We start from the raw sequence: 16678 nt of genomic DNA, 5'->3' as shown, positions 1-16678 counted from the left end.
CCCAAGTACCTACTCTGATTCTCCAAGAACGGACCTGGTCTCTAAGTAGGCCGATGGAGTCAGTGGGAATCAGAAGAGAAAACAGGATTTGGTTTTGTAACAGAGGCAAAAGTTGTTTGAGAAGAGGGGAGAAAAGTAGTCCAGGCAGAGGTCCGTTTCAGGCCTTTCCAACCATCAGATTTCACATGTTGTATCTAAGTGCTCAATAATATGTAAGATTTTAAATATTAAGTAACGTGAATTCTTTTTGGAGATACATTTTAAAATAAAATTCAAAAGCGACGCAAGTTTGCTAGGTGACAAATTAGGGTATAGAAGTGACATAGTAAAAACTATCCTGATCCTAGTGTTTAGAAGTGACCCCTCCAAAGTTGTGCCCTTTCCTCTACCCGGGGCTGTGTCCCTGAACCCATTCTGGGGGCGAAACATAAAAATCACCCGAAAAAATAGTCAACATGGGTTTCCATGCCTAGATACTTTTAGAATTGTGATTTCTAGGAAATGACTCTGAGGTAACAGACATGACTTTTCCACAGTACTGGTGGGTGTGAGCAGTTGGTATTGGATATTATCATACCTATGAAAATTGTGATTTTTTGAGGTGTTCTTGGACTTTATTCAGCATTAATTTGATATTATAATGTTGCTTCTATTACTCTAAATCATTGCGTCTCACCCACCTCAGGAATGAAACAAATGACTTGAGCCCAAATCATCAGGATATTTCTTTCAAGCAGCCACCTACGCAAAGTCCCCTACCCATGAGGTAATGTGAGACCATCACTAACATTCAATATGAATCTCACTTCAACAGAGACAGAGGCCCTGAATACTCCAATAAGATATTTTTAGTACTTGGTCCTGAATACTCCAATAAGATATTTTAAGTATTTTTACGAATCAGTGTTTTAAACAATAATGTAAGTAGAAATCTTTACTTAAGGCAGGGCTGGTTGGCCTCTGACTAGTTGGCCTTTACTAAGTGTGGCCAAAGTGTCGTTGGTAAAACTCACCTTAGTCAAAAGGAGAAGGGCAGGGGGAAGAAATGACTCCAAATATAGACTTGTTTTTACCTCCAGGTAGAGATTGTTTCCTCTGTGTACAAAGTCACTGTCCTCTCAGGCTGTAACTCAAAGACACAATAGGACCATGTGGAAAACTGAGATTGACATGGACTTGGGATGACTTCTCATGAAAGTGTCTTCATATTTAGCTAATTTCTCTCTAACTAAACTATAATAGTCAGATCTCAGAATCACCCCTCTGTGGAAGAGAGACTGAGAAGGTGCGACATTAGGAAAGGATGCGGTTGTATTTTGACAATGAGGAAGATGAATGAAGGAACATCCCCTACAGAGCAAACGTAAGTTTCTGCCCACCCCCCCAACCCACCCCTTCCTGCGCATGCTGGAGGCCTTAGCTTTGACCCAGGACTTCAGTAGAGGGTGCAGGTCTTTCATAAATCTTGTATTGTAAAATCAGAAGCTCAGGGAGATAGATGAGGACTTAGTGAATCTGAGAAACCAACTTTTACCTCAGATCATTTAGACTTTCCTTTCATTAACCATTTTTATCAATGCTATTGAGTTATATACATAAAAGTTGAATTTTCAATTAAAAATTCATTTAATTCAATTTAGATCTCCTCAGAGAGCTTTTCTTCCCCACACACAGCAGCAGTTTTCCTGTTTGGGGCTGGAGGATCTGTAACACAGTGTTTCTTTTCTTCTTTTCTTTTCTTTGTTTCTTTTCTTTTCTTTCTTTCTTTTTTTTTGTCAAGAAGTTCACTGACTTTACAAGAAGATGTGAACATGGTGATCTTATTGCCATAATTGTGCTTTAATACAGAAATCAGTCACACAACTGTAGCAGTTAAACCTCCTCACTTTACAGAGGAGAGAACAGAGGTCCAGGGAAGCTGGTCCCCAAATCCCATATGGAGTCACTTTCAAGGAGAAGGGGAAGGCGGAGGGCCCTGGGTCTCGTCCAGGGCTGATGCATGCACCTGCCCTGAGGATCATTTCCCCCGCAGAAGAGTGAGCGCCAGGCATGGGTGAGGGTGCTGCGAAGTTAGCCACACTGTTTCCTGGGCTTCTGATCAAGGAGTCTCTCTCTGCACAGGAACCAGCGGTGGGCGGGGTGGCAACTTAGAAACTGGAGTCAGGGGCTGCCTTCCAGTCTCGACTTGCACCCATTTTGTGCAGAATCCCCAGAGAGTCTCTCGGCCTTGAAATTATTTGCGCGATATGTCATTCCCACATTCTTCATTGGAGATGGTCAGATTCTTGAATCGTCAGTCCGGCACAGCTCTGTTCAATAGAAGTAAGTGTTAGACACAATTTGAGACACAAATTAAAAATTCCCTAAATGCTGCGTTAAAAACAAAGTTAAAGAAATAAGTAACAAAGTTAAAGAAATAATTCTAGCACAAATTTTATTTAGTGAATGATATCCAAAGTAGTATTTCAGTGTGCAGTTAATATAGAAATTTTTAAGGATATATTTCATCTTCTTTTATAGTCTCCAGAATATGATTTATACGCTACACAACCAGCCCATCGCAGCGTGGACTAGTGCACTGGCTACATTTCAAGTGCTCAGTAGCCACATTGGGCTGGTGCCTGGTGCTCGTGGCTGCTGCCTTGTGCAGCTCAGATCCTGCTCCAGATGCTTCAGAAGCTCCGCCCTGGACGATCTTTAGAAAAGTGCCTCCAGACGGGACAGCCCCCTGGGTCTGCACCAGCCTGTGAGCCAGGGCTCCTTAGCCTCCTGGGTCATGTGCAGTGGACCCGCGGAAGGGGATGTCCTCCAGTGTCCAGGGTACTGTCGGTTGACCCAGGAAACCCCAGGGACCCAGCACCCATGGGAAGTCCAGGACTGAAGCACCCTGGGAGTTGGGGACTTTTTGCTCAAGGACCTGAGCTTCCCGTAAGTCTGTGCTCTGCTCTTCCCAAACAGCACAGTAATACACGCCCTCATCGCTCTTTGCCAGCTTCAGCAGCAACAGGTTAGAGCTTGTGCTATCCTTGCCTTTCTTGGCGTGGACCTTGTCCACTGTCAAGACACCATCACTGATCACATGTGAGCTGGACATATCCAGCATGAGGATCCTCTTGGGGGCTGTACCCTCCTGGTGGCGGTACCAGTGGAGGTAGCTGACGGAGGCGCTGGTTTTGCAGGGCAGCGTGGCCCAGCTGCCTGCACGCGCCACCACCACGGCTGGCTGCTCCACACTGATTGCTGCCATGCCACCTGTGAGGGGGGACAGCGGTGAGACAGGGAAGGATAAGAGCCTCAGGGCACCCCACCCACCACCCCACCCACCCGCACTGGGGAGGGAGTCAGGACTTACCAGGATACAGGAGGGCACACAGGAAGGCGAGGGGACCCAGCATGGTTCTGCTTCCCCGCTGGTGGGGAGAAGCCCAGGGTTACCTCCCAGCTGCACCTGCTGGACAGAGACTGACTGGATGGGTGGCAGAGGGCAGGTTAGGCTCTGAGCTCTGCTTCCCTGAGGCACCTGCAGGTACTGGTGAGAGGGAGGCGGGAGGGAGGAGGAAGGGAGGAGGGAGGGAGGAGCCGGAGGGCAGGGACAGGTCTGACCACAAGGGGGAGAGGGACCACCAGTGGTCAGGGTGCTAAGAAACACTGAAGAACTTTGGTGCAGTAAGAACACCACTAATAATAGCAATTTTTGATTGGACATCGACTTTGTTTGAGCAGAGCACTAATAGGTTTCTGCTCAGTGTCTCTTCCAAGGCTGCATGCCTAAGGCGAATCAGGTGGGATGACAGCTGGGTCTGGCTGGAGACAAATCCCAAGCCTCAAATGGCCACTTGGCACTCACAGAGCAATGGGTGTGCGGCCTCCCTGGGGGGCAGGGACAAGCAGAGCAGCAATCCCCCCCTAAAAGGCACGGGGTTCCCGAGCAGGCACTGGAGCATTGTACCCAGAGGTGGCATCAGGAGATTAAATGCCCTGTGCAGTCGTGGGCGAGCTGTTTCTCCGCCTTTTCCTCATTTGTCAAAAGGGACCTCGTTTGTTTGCAGGCAGAGTGAACAGGAAATGTGAGCAAAGCGTGTAGCCTGTCCCAGGTGCATAGACAAGGCTCAGGAAATGTTGGGGACGGGTGTTTCACCTCAACACTGGACTATTGGCAGTAGTTTTCTGGGGAGTAGATGTTTTCTCATAGCATAGGATTAGTTTTGAAAAAAAGGGATGTTGGCTTGGGTGGGCACACCTGTGTGTGTGTGTGTGTGTGTGTGTGTGTGTGTGTGTGTGTGCATCCAAAGGAAGAAGCCTGCATTGACCCAGGGGCGGTGTAGACCAGGCAGTGGGACCAGGTCCTGCAGTCCCAGGGTCAGATCCTCAGAAATGCTAAAGGTGGTGCCTCGTGAAGGGGCAGCTGAGGAATGTGTCTGAAATGAAATTTTGAGAGATAAAGTTTGCATTGACTTCCAACTGAAACGAATATTCCTTTTCATTTATGGCAAGTATACCAAGGCTTCCTGGGTGTAGTTATGATAATTAGTTATACTCATTAGAGCCTGACCTCCTGGAGGGCGAGGGCAGTGGGGACAGCCAGGAAAGGGACTTGGCTGGGCTGGAGGGCTGGGTCCTGCAGTACCCATGACCAGACCCAGCTCCCGTGCTCCTCTTCCTGGTAAAACTGGAGGGCAGACACGCTGAGCTATAACTGGGATTTAAGGCTCATATGTCCCAAAATGCAGGTTGGGGTAGTGCTGAGTTGATGAGGTGTTGACTGGAATATTCTGCTAAAAGAATATTCCAGGCCCATCATTCAGACCCTCAACAGGTGTCTAGGGCAGCTGTGCTTATTAAGTGTTAAGTGGAACAGAGAGTGACAATGGGGGAGACATCTGACCAGCAAAACGGCAGGTGGAAAGAGTATCAATGTAGAAGGTGAGCAGTGTGGGTGGTGACAAATTGGGTGACATTTTTCTTCCTGCTTTCTCTATTTCCTAGGTCTGACCAGCAAAATGGCAGGTGGAAAGAGTATCAATATAGAAGGTGAGCAGTGTGGGTGGTGACAAATTGGGTGACATTTTTCTTCCTGCTTTCTCTGTTTCCTAGATTTTCACTGATAGGAAAATCTTACTTTGGGGGAGAAAATCCACAACCTTCTCTTCTTTTATGAGAACAAATCTTATTTCACATGGTCAGCATTCAAAAATCTGTTTCTCTCAATGACTTTTACCATGTTTGTTCAAATACTGCTCAAATTAAAGGCCCAAAATTGTTGGCCATGACCATCCTTAGTGGGTAATGAAGTCTGCCCCAAACCTCCAGCCAAATACTCTCTTGGGTGTGTCAAATGGCAAAAGTGAAACAATTTAGTTTGTAGACTGTGATGTCCTTTATTGAAAGAAGAATAATCCACGGTTTGGGGCGTTCAGTGCCTCACAAGCAGTGGACACGGTTCCCCAGGGATTTGGGCAAGAGGGAGTCTATAGAGCCTTAGAAGCAGCCAAGGGGGAACAGGCAGGATTAGATGGGGTTCAGGGATCTCCCTGCAAGGCTAGCAGGTCACTGAGGGAATAAGGAGAGAGCTTTTAGCTCAGGTTGATTGGCTGCGGTTGCATATCTGATCCTATTTAGAACAGGGAAATCATTACAGATTCCTGGTGATGGGGACCGGCTGGCTGGGATATACTATTTCTGGTCAAGGGCAGCATTGACAGGGACATGTAGCATTCAGTTGGTGAGGTGTTGTCCTGCTTGCTGACCTGGGACCCTGGGCAAGAGCGGCTCCATCCTGGGCCTGGAGATGTATGTCAGCAGGTGACCATTGTTCACCTTTCCTCTACTCTTCCTGCTGTGGGGTGTGCCTGCTCTTCTCTAAGTGGCACTAAAGGTCATATTTCTTAAAAGATGCTCATGTTTAAAGAAATAATAGGGAAAACTCTTCAGCAAGAGAGAAAGAGTAACCACCCTTATGTGGAGAGTGGAGGGTTCTGATCAGGACCCCAATGACTCCAGGAAGAGAAAAATTACGCTGCACTTGAGGGAGCAGGACGTCCTGTCCCCCCAGGTCATCCCGCTGCTGCCTGAATGAAGCTGCTGTGATAGCCCCAGACCTCAGCCCCAGGGGAAAGGCGGCTGGGTCACAGCAGGTGTGGACTCAGGCAGACCCTGTGCAGAGGGCCAGGTGCTGAAGCTTGGACCTGCTCGGTTAACCTCTGAGAGGCTGGCGTGCTCGCCTCACCTGGGGCAGCTCCCCTCCGCCCAGCAGAGAGTCTGAGATCTCGTCCAGTGTGACCGCTTCCCTTGGTCACGTGGAATAAAGGGATGCAGACATGACGTCAACTTTCGGTGAACGGGACAAGCCCGAAAGCCCAAAAGAGGAAAGACATTGATATATTTTGATGAGTGGACTGTCCATAAAATATTCTTCCTTTTTTCTTCCATTTACATGTTTAAAACACTTCGTGTTGAATCTACATTTTTTCTAAAATTTATTTCTCATTTGTTAGATTAATAATCCCATTTTTTAAAAACTAAATCATGGGTAGCATCCTGGACATTCATACTTTGCTACAGAATCACAGAACTTTAAACACTTCAAGCTGAAGAAGAAAACCCTCATTCCAGATGCCTCATTGTTTCTCATCTTTAAAGATGAGAGAACAGCTCCCCAAAGCAGGTGATTCCTTCAATATAACAAGATCATGAGCAGCTGAGGCAGGATTCAAACCCCCGTCCCTCCTCAGTACCATGAACACATCACATTGAGTGGACCTGTCATTTCTAATTCAGTATCTACATCAGAGCACCCACTACATCTCAACGCTGGGATCAGGCCCTTTTTCAAACATAAATGTTACTTTCGTAACCCTTGAGAGTTGTAAAATTCTGTGAGGCACACATTAGTGTTCCCATCAACAGATGACGACCGTCAGGCTCCTTAAGACATTCCTCACATTGGACTTTGGAAAACAGCTGAGCAAATCTGATAATCATGGAACCAGCTTTATTAGAAGAAATTAGGATCAGTTATGTTGGTGTGCATTGGACCCTTCTCAAAGGTAAATGTGTGTGTGTGTGTGTGTGTGTGTGCACTCATAACAAATTAACTTGATAGAGAATTTCCTCCTCAAGTAAAAAGGCAGCCTCACAAAGGTTGTCAGATTTACAGGAAATTGCAAAATGCAATGCGATATTTGGACATAAACTACAATGATTTTGTTGTTTACCTGGAACTCAGGGAAATGTAAATCAAATCCACATTGAGCTGGCACCTCACACCTGATAGATGGCTATAATGAAAAAGAGTACAATAACAGGTGTCATCGCAGAAGCTGGGAAGGGAGGAAGGGCAGGGACTCTGGCTGACCATCTTCTGCCCAGGGACCACGTGCAGGGGACACAAGGCTGTCACAGGAACAGCTCCAAGAGCCGACTGTCCCAGGCAAGCGTGAGTGTCTGCAGTCCGGGAAAATCCCTGCTGGGCCAGATGGGGCATGGTTTCAAAATTAAGAATGTATACCATGTATCACACTAGAGTGGAAGGGTAATTCTTAAAAAACCAAAACCAACAGGAGAAATCTCCTCCACCAGAATGTTACAGAAGCTATAAGCTACAGCACAAAAAAGAGCTCAGTATTGGCCTCAGAGTTTATTCATGAGAACAAGGTGCCCTAGAGGGGGTGAGGGGAAAGGGAGAGAATGAAAAAATCTTAAATTGCATCCTGTGGGCTTAGTGTTGTTAGTGGTGATTACAATTTGTTTATATTCATATTTTTAAATTCATGTTGAGAGTGTTACTTAGCAAGATGTCAGTATAAGGGGAAAGGCAAATATACAATTTTTAAGGATTAGCAAAACTGTGATCTATAATTGAATCCTCGTCTCTGAAAATTACTCCCTTTGAAGATATCCACTGAGAAAAGTGAAAGCCATAATAACCCGGAACTCTGAGCACTCCTGGCATCTATGCTGTGGGATCAAACACCATTTCTTACCATGAGCACCAGGGCTCAGGTGAGAAATGACTGAAACCAGAAATGACACAATAGTACAGAGTCACCACGTACGCGCCCGTCTCCATACAAACTATGTTTCAGGACAGCACAGAGCTGATGAACGACAGCTTCACTTCATGGGCTCAGGACCAGTATGTGAGAGAGAACTGGAGAAGGAGGGAATCGCCCTCCTGCAGCCCCTCATGAGACACTGGATTCGGACACGTGTCACCCGGCGGGGGGGGGGGGGGGGTCACAGCTCCGTCACCCGCGCTGGCGCTGCTCCCACTGCCCTATGTGTCCCTGTCCCCTCCTGACGTCCCTCTGTCTCCCTCGCCATGTCCAGCTCTTTGCCTTTCTCATTTCCTGTTGCTGTCCGTCCCTCTGCATCTGTCTCCATGTCTCCCTTTCCAGCTGGCTCTCCTCCTTCTTTATTTCTCTCTATCTCTCCTCTGTCTCCTCTTGATCTCTCTCCCTCTCTCTCTGTTTCTCTCTACATGTCTCTTACCTGTGTCTGCGTATCTGCCTCCCTACATCTGTTTGGCCATCTCTAACACCCAGTTTCTATTTCTATTTCTCTCTCTCTCTTATTGACTTTCCACTCTCTCTCTCTCTACCTCTCCTTCAATGGTCACAGTAGCTACTTGAAATTCTTCGTTATTCTGACATCTGTGTATTTCCCTGTCTTCTGATGACCACTTCCTGTCCTCTCAGTGCCCTCTTCATAGGAGCCTCTTCTGTCCATTTTCCCTTCTCTCTGCTTCTCTTTTCTGTCCCCTGGGGCCTGTGGGATACAGGCCTGTGGTCTGTGCTAAGGGGGCAGGATGGGCCCAAGCTCACAAATGTACGTTTACTCCTTCAGTGTCTCCTGATGATCGCACCTGCCACATATCAAGTGATCAGAACGATGATGGCAGTGATAGAACTGTCCCCAACATTGCGGCCCTGGGGGACAAGGTCATCACATGCACACCTTGTATTTCTATCAGCTGGTTGTGAGGTGTTACCTAGTGACAGTGTGAGAAATAGTCTATCATGAATTATTAGAATGTCCTACGATATCATGACCTTGAAATGGGTCTCTCTGTGCTGTTTTGTGACCACAGTGACACAGATCAGTAGTGTTCATAATGACCACATGCCTCTGTATGGAGAGTACTTGGAGAAAGGCTTAGAAGATGCTATACATTTAATATATGTGTATGAGATACCATATGTTTTAGAATATTATCATCAGGGTGTCAATAACACTGAATTACATTCTGTGTTCCTTGCACAGAAGATTAGAAGAAACTGTCATGAACAGAATTCTCACGCAGTCTGGGCTGGGACACGGATGGGAACGTGACTTTATGCAAATCACTACTGAACACACTGGACTAAAACAGGGGCTGACAGTGGGGGAGAGAGGAAGCCTCACTAGGGCCCAGTTCACTCTTCCGGGCCCGGTGCTGCTGGGGCCTCCCGCAGCTTCCCAGAAAGCAACCCCATCCCCTGCTGGTGCCGGGGTGGGGCTGGGCCAGGGCACTTTCCAGAAGAGTTGAGGGCAGCCTGGAAACCTCAGCCAAAGCTCCACATCCTGCCTGCCTTTCCCACGGGCTCCGTGGCTGCCAGGTGCACGCGGCCTTCAGGGACCTGCCCGTTCAGACGCCTCCACGTGTGGCCAGCCTTCCAGACTCGCTTGTCTGGTGAGCGGTCCAGTCGTGGGGTCCAGCCGGGGGCCCCAGCTCTCTGGGAAGCCGACGCTGTGATCTGACACACGGTGGCTGAGGGGAGAGGTCCTTCTCAGCATGGAGCTGCCCAACAGGGACATTTGAAAGCTCTGAATGACACCTCCTGAGTCTGTGAAGATTTATTACATTGACAAGGACAGAATGACAGCTCCAGTCCAAGCCCTGCCACTTGGAGGATGTGTGTCCTTAGGAAAGTCACTGTGAATGGGAATAATAATGCCTACTCTGGAGACATCATCCACTAAGGGCAAGAGATCCGGCCAAGGTGGTTGCTTTGTAAATAAATACGATCAGGCAGTCTTAAGAGTAATTCTTATGACCATTTGTTCCTTGTAATAACACGTCAAGGTACTTCTAACAACCACATCTGACAGATCAACTAATTGGAGTCTGAAGACATTTCACCTGCTCAGGGTCATGCAAGTCAGTCAAGGAGCCTTGACTCAAACCCAAGTCTAACAGAGTCCAAAACCCGTCACAGCATCCACTGCATATAAGTAGAATTCCATGTGTACATATAGTTTCTTTTAAGCTCTAAAAAGTAAAGGGCTATAAAGAAAATTCCAAAGAGGTCGCAGAACCCGAGAATTTCTCTCACATGCCAGTAAGCAAAGAGCATGAGCTATTCTTGAAGAGCAGTCATTCGGGTGACAGTGCTGGACTCCTGAACGTAGTAGAGATTCTTCTAGCACTGCTGAATTAGTAATAGTTTGCTTTTTGTGATGACCAATAGTTTGGAGGTCATAACGGCAATCATTGATCCCTTAAATAATACCAAATAACCTATTGAATGTCAAACACTGCACATATTCATTCCTTCCTTGCAATTCCTTGGGTATTACGCATCCCATTCTGCGGATGAGACAGAGGTGTATTTGAGCTTGCCTAGCTGAGAAAGAGCACAGCCAGAACTTCGAGTCGACCAGGGTCTCATGGCCTGTGCTCTAAGTAAACTTCTTGGATGTTTGTGATTCGGGGCTTAATTTCTGTCCTCAGTGAGCTGTTGCTTTGAATGCAAAATGTGATGTGGTTATACTTCCCTCTTTTTCTCAATATTGTGCTTCCTGCTTAAAAACGGTGGTACTTTGCTTGTTACTTACGCTGACTTCTTGCACCCCCTGCTGGCCATTTAAGGTATGTCCTACACTTTATAATCCCTGGATTCCCAGCAAGTGAATTCTCTTACAGGAAAGACTCAGTTTAGTGAGTGGAAGAGCCCAGAAATACCAGGCAGGAGACCTCTTTTTCCACTTGTGTACTCGGTGTGCTTGGGAGTTTTAGGTAAGCGGCTCCTTCTTGTAAAATCTCCATTTCTTCAGGCACAAGTGAGAATTGTCTGATATGTTTGGTGTCCTATGTACTTGTGAAATCTACAGAGAATTGCTTGTGAATAATGCGTCTTTACATCTATATAAACGGCATCGCATTCCCGTCGATCCGTGTCTGTCCCTCCGTCTGTCCACTAGGCTCACTGCTCCTCTGTGCTGCTCCTTCTGCCGCTGGTTGCAGCCACTGCATGAATCCCTCCACCTCCAGTGACAGGCACATTTCCCTGGGAATGTCATCCGGGGGTCACTGGTGCTGCTAATGTGACTGGCACTTGAATGCGAGAGTGATGCCACCACGTTCAAAGGCACTAACCGGGCAGAACTGGCGTCGATGAAAACGTGGAGCAGCGGGTACGCTCACGGTCACGAGCAGGTAGTGAGCTCACACCTGGACCTGCGATTCGGCCGCGGCTTCCTCCAGCTTCTCTCGTGTTCGCTCAGCTCCGGATGAGACTCGCCGCCGACGCTCTCTGTGCTCGCGGGCGCCGGTCCTGAGCTTCCACATCCTGCTGCCTCCTCTCTTCTTTCCCCTCGGAATTCCCTTTGTGGGGTGGAAACTGTTATATTGAATCAATATTTCTTCACCATCTTACTATCACTTTATGCATTTATAAGATGCTCTCAATCTACTATCTTTTGCACTGGCTTGTCTCTAACAAAATGCACACTATAGGCCACTGGTCTGAGCTGACCAAGTTTTTCATTTGCTTTGTGCTTTGGTTTTGATGATGGTGTTGATTTCTGCAGGAAGGAAGGTGTTCCCCAGGAAAAGGTGCCATCAGTGCTGAGTCAAACAATCCCCTGAGTAACAGGCAAGTTGTCAAACTAGTTGGAATCTGTCTTATAGCACTGCTTCATAGTTTGTTAGCAAAAAAGTTTTTGGTTGTAAGATTTTCCACTTACCTGGGCTGGAATACAGATGGCCTATAACATGCATGACATACCTGAACTGGCCAGGAGGGGGCGCGAGAAGTCAGGGTAAGTAACAAGCAAACGACTAGTTTTTAAGTGGGAAGCACATCATTGACAATAAATGCAAACTCTAAGATCACATTTTGCATTCAAAGCGACAGCAAAAGGAGGACAGAAAGTAATCCCTGCATCACAAACATCCAAGCCTGTTATGTGGGTCACAGTCTTCAAGAGCCTGGTGGACTTGAAGTTCTTGCTGTGCTCTTTCTTAGCCAGGCAATCTCCCGTATGTTACCTAACGTCCCTAATAAGCCTCTGTTCATCTGCAGAATGGGATGAAGAACACCTACTTTATGCTTACAAGGAAGGAATCAATATGTACAATGTTTGACATTCAATAAAGATTATTTGTTATTATCTAATGGATCAATGATTTTGTTACGGCCTTTAAAAAATTAGTATTTCACAAAAGGCAAGCAACTAGTAATATGCAAGAGGTAAAAGAATTTCTACTGTGTTCTGAGGTCCAGCATTATTACCTGAAGGACTGCTCTTCAAGAATAGTTTATGCTTTTTGCTTACTGGCACCTGAGAGACATTCTTGAGTTCTGCAACGTCTCTGAAATAGTCTTCATGGTGTATGCATATATGTGTATATGCATATATATATAATTATAACATCTTCATGATATATATATATATATATATAATTATAACACATAAAACTTTTTATTTACTAGGAATCGATAGCGTCATGGATTTTGGCATTTATTAGACTTGGATTTGAATCAAGACTCCATTACTTACATGATCTAGAACAGGTGAAGCATTTTAAGATTCTAATTAGCTGATCTGTCAATGCGGTTGTTGTAACTACCCTGACATGTTAATAAACATGTTAATAAACAGGAATAAACTGTTATAAGAATTACATTGTATTTAGGCTGATAGGATTTATTTACAAAGCAACCAGTATGGCCCAATCACTGGCCCAGGGTGGATGTTGTCTCCAGAGTATTATTATTTTCATTTACAGTGACTTTCCCAAGGATGCACGTCTTCCAAGTGGCGGGGCTTGGACTGGAGCTGCCCTCTCCCTCTAGGCGGTCAGGCTGTAATTATCATATGTGATGACCGTAACTATACCCAGGAGGCCCTGATACACTTGGCATAACTGAAAAGGAACCTGCATTTCAGTTGGAAGTCAATGCTCCCTTTATCTCTCAAAATTTCATTTCAGATGCGTTCCTCAGCTGCCCCTTCACAAGGCCCTGACTTGACCATTCCTGAGGATCTGACCCTGGGACTGCAGGACCTGGTTCCGCCCCCTGGTCTCCACTGCCCCTGGGTCAACGCAGGCTTCTGCCTTTGGACACACACATGCACACTCACACTCACACATTCACACATGCCCCTGATTTTCCAAAAACAGTAATATTCCCTACAATTTTGTACTATGAGGATCCCAGAAATCATCGACGGCACCCAGGCCAGTGTTGAGGTGAAACGCCCTTCCCCAACATTTCCTGAGCCTTGTCTATGCACCTGGGACAGGCTACACGCTTTGCTCACATTTCCTGTTCACTCTGCCTGCAAACGAACGAGGTCCCTTTTGACAGATGAGGAAAAGGAGGAGAAACAGCTCTCCCACGACTGCACAGCTATCGTGTTATGTGAGGGCATTTAATCTCCTGATGCCTCTTCTGGGGACAATGCTCCAGTGCCAGCTTGGATGGGGTGGGGGGTGGCGTGCCTTTTAGGTGGGGATTGCTGCTCTGCTAGTCCCCACCCCCCAGGAAGGCCACGCCCTCATTGCTCTGTTAGTGGCCATTTGAGGCTTGAGATTTGTCTCCAGCCAGACCAGGCTGTCATCCCACTTATTTCCCCTTAGGCATGCAGCTTTGGAAGAGTTATGTAAAATACCAGCCAGGTTAGCAATATTCATCCCACAGGGTTATTTTCAGGATTTAATCAAACAATGAACAGAAACCAATTAGTGCAGTGTTCAAGTGTAGTCCAGGATTATTATTGTTGCTGGTGCTTTTACTGCACCAACTTCAGTGTTTCTCAGCACCTGACCATTGGTGGTCCCTCTCCCCTCCCTCATGTGGTCAGACCTGTCCCTGCCCTCTGGCCCCTTCAGTCCATCCCCCCTCTCTCTCATCACTACCTGCCAGGGCCACCTGGAGGCTCAGAACCTAATCAGCCTTCTGCAGTCACCTCCTAGCAGGTGCCGCTGCAAGGTCACCCTGGGCTTTTGTCCACCTGGCAGGAGGTAGAATCATGCTGGGTCCCCTTGTTCTCCTCTGCACCTTCCTGTTTCCCTGTAAGCCCGGACTCCCTCCCTGGTGCAGGGTGCACAGGGTGACTGAGGCTCTAGGCCTCCCCTGCCTCATGGAGGTCCCCTTTGCAGGTTGCACAGAGGAGGTCAGGCTGGAGCAACCGGCTGTGGTCGTGGCTCGTGAGGGCAGCTCGCCACCCTTCCATGCCCGGCTGGAACCAAGGTCAGCTACACCCACTGGTACCACCACCAGGAGGGAAAGGTCCCCCAAAGGCTTCACTAACTGGCCATGTTCCATTAGGATGTGCAGTGGGAATCTGTCGAGAAAGCAGACAATGTCACGGCCACAGAGGCCAAGGATGGCAGCACCTGTACCCTTTGGGTGCTGAAGATGCAGAAGCATGACGAGGGCATGTATTACTGTGCTGTCTGGGAACCGCACGCCCTTCGCGCTGGCCTGGCTCCCACCTTCCCACCCCCAGCTGCACATAAAGGTCTCTGAATCTGGGCCCTCCAGGCCTGATACCTTCCACCACCTCTGGGTTCCTGGGGCGCCCTGAGTCAGCCCTCAGCACCCCTGGCTCTCCCCAGTGCCCCCTCCGTGGGTCCACTGCACATAACCCAGGAGGCTAAGGAGCCCCTGGCTGGCAGGCTGGTGCAGACCCAGGAGCTGTCCTGTCTGGATGCACTTTTCAAGGATCATCCGGGGCGGAGCTTCTGAAGCATCTGGGGCAGGATCTGAGCTGCTCAAGGCAGCAGCCACGAGCACCAGGCACCAGCCCCATGTGGCTACTGAGCACTTGAAATGTAGCCAGTGCACTAGTCCACGCCGCGATGGGCTGCTTGTGTAGTATACAAGTCATATTCTGGAGACTATAGAAAGAAGATTAAATATCTCTTTAATAATCTCTATATTCATTGCATGTGAGAAATGACTTTGGATATTTGGGATTACTAAATAAAAATAGTCCTAAAGTGAATTTTACTCATTCTTTTTACTTTTTTAAAAATGTAGCAGCTATAAAATTTGTAGTTTTGGCTTCCACTGGGACCCACATTTATTTCTATTAAAAGCACTCTTATACACTGGCAATTTAAAAATCTGACTATCTGCCCTAAAGAATGTGCAAATAAAATATGGTGCAAATAGTATCAAGGGTGAAGGACTCTCTGGAGATGGGCCACAAAATGTTTGAAAGCTGAGACTGGAATTAAACTCCTGACTCCAGTTTCTAAGTTGCCGCCCCGCCCACCGCTGGTTCCTGTGCAGAGACTCCTTGATCAGAAGCCCAGGAAACAGTGTGGCTGACTTCGCAGCACCCTCACCCATGCCTGGCGCTCACTCTCCTGTGGGGGAAATGATCCTCAGGGCAGGTGCACGCATCAGCCCTGGACGAGACCCCGGGCCCTCCGCCTTCCTCTTCTCCTTGAAAGTGACTCCATATGGGATTTGGGGACCAGCTTCCCTAGACCTCTATTCTTTCATCTGTAAAATGGGGTGGTTCAACTTTAAGATTATGTGACTGACTTCCGTATAGAGCAAAATTATACAAATAAAATATTACTATGTTTGTTACCTTCTTATAAAGTTAGTCAACTGATTGAAAAGACCAAAACAGAAAGAAAGCAAAGCAAAGCAAAGCAAAGAAAACGTGTTACTGATCCTCCAGCCCCAAAAGGAAAACTCCCACTACTATATGTGGGTGGGGGAGGGAGGAAAAAAAAGCTGTTTGGGGAAGTCTGAGTGGAATTAAACCCATTTACAATTGAAATTTCAAAGTCTATATACAGCTTAATGGCATTGCTAACATGATTAATGAAGAGAAAGTCTAAATGATCTCGAGGAAATTGGTTCCTCAGGCTCACTAACTCCTCTGCCTCCCTTCTGTGTTTTTGGTGGGAGATTTATAATTTAGACACACCTCCTTTTCAAAGAGCCCAACTAAGACCCTGACCTTGTACTGAAGGCCTGGGTCAAGGCCAACACCTCCAGCATATGCAGGAAGGGGTGGGAATAGCTGGCGCAGAAGTTTATCTTTGCTCTTTTCAGGGGATGTTCCTTCATTCGTCTTCCCCATTTTCTAATACAACCAAACCCTTTCCTCTTGTGGCACCCTCTCATTGTCCGACTCCGCAGAGGAGTGACTCCGAGATCTGAGTATTACAGTTTAGGGAGAGAGAAATTAGCGAAATATGAAGGCACTCACGAGATGTCATCCCAAATCAATTAAAATCTCAGATTTCCACATGGTTCCTTAGTGCCTTGGTTACACATACCTGGGAAGGACAGTGGCCTTATGTATGGAGCAAACAATCCTTTGGGTGCAAACACATCTTTCGAGTCATTTACCTCCTACTCTTCTCCTTTTGGCTAAGGTGAGCTTCACCAAGGACACTTTGGCCACACACACCAAAGGCAAACCAGCCAGAGGCCACCCAGAC

At 47.2% G+C, this 16678-nt stretch overlaps 1 gene segment (V, D, J or C); it reads right to left on the bottom strand.

Moving 5' to 3' along the window:
• The window catches only part of LOC109268035 (T cell receptor gamma constant 1-like), a 244969-nt gene that overhangs the window by 39022 nt on the left and 189269 nt on the right, over positions 1–16678 (bottom strand). The window contains 1 exon segment of the C gene segment in view: positions 2957–3252. Within this exon segment, the coding sequence occupies positions 2957–3252 (296 nt within the window).

The sequence above is a fragment of the Panthera pardus genome, unplaced genomic scaffold (assembly GCF_024362965.1).
Source record: "Panthera pardus isolate Hobbes unplaced genomic scaffold, ASM2436296v1 HiC_scaffold_8, whole genome shotgun sequence".
NCBI lineage: Eukaryota > Metazoa > Chordata > Mammalia > Carnivora > Felidae > Panthera > Panthera pardus.
The sequence above is the reverse complement of the archived record's forward strand: the minus strand, read 5'-3'. Positions and strand labels throughout refer to the sequence as shown.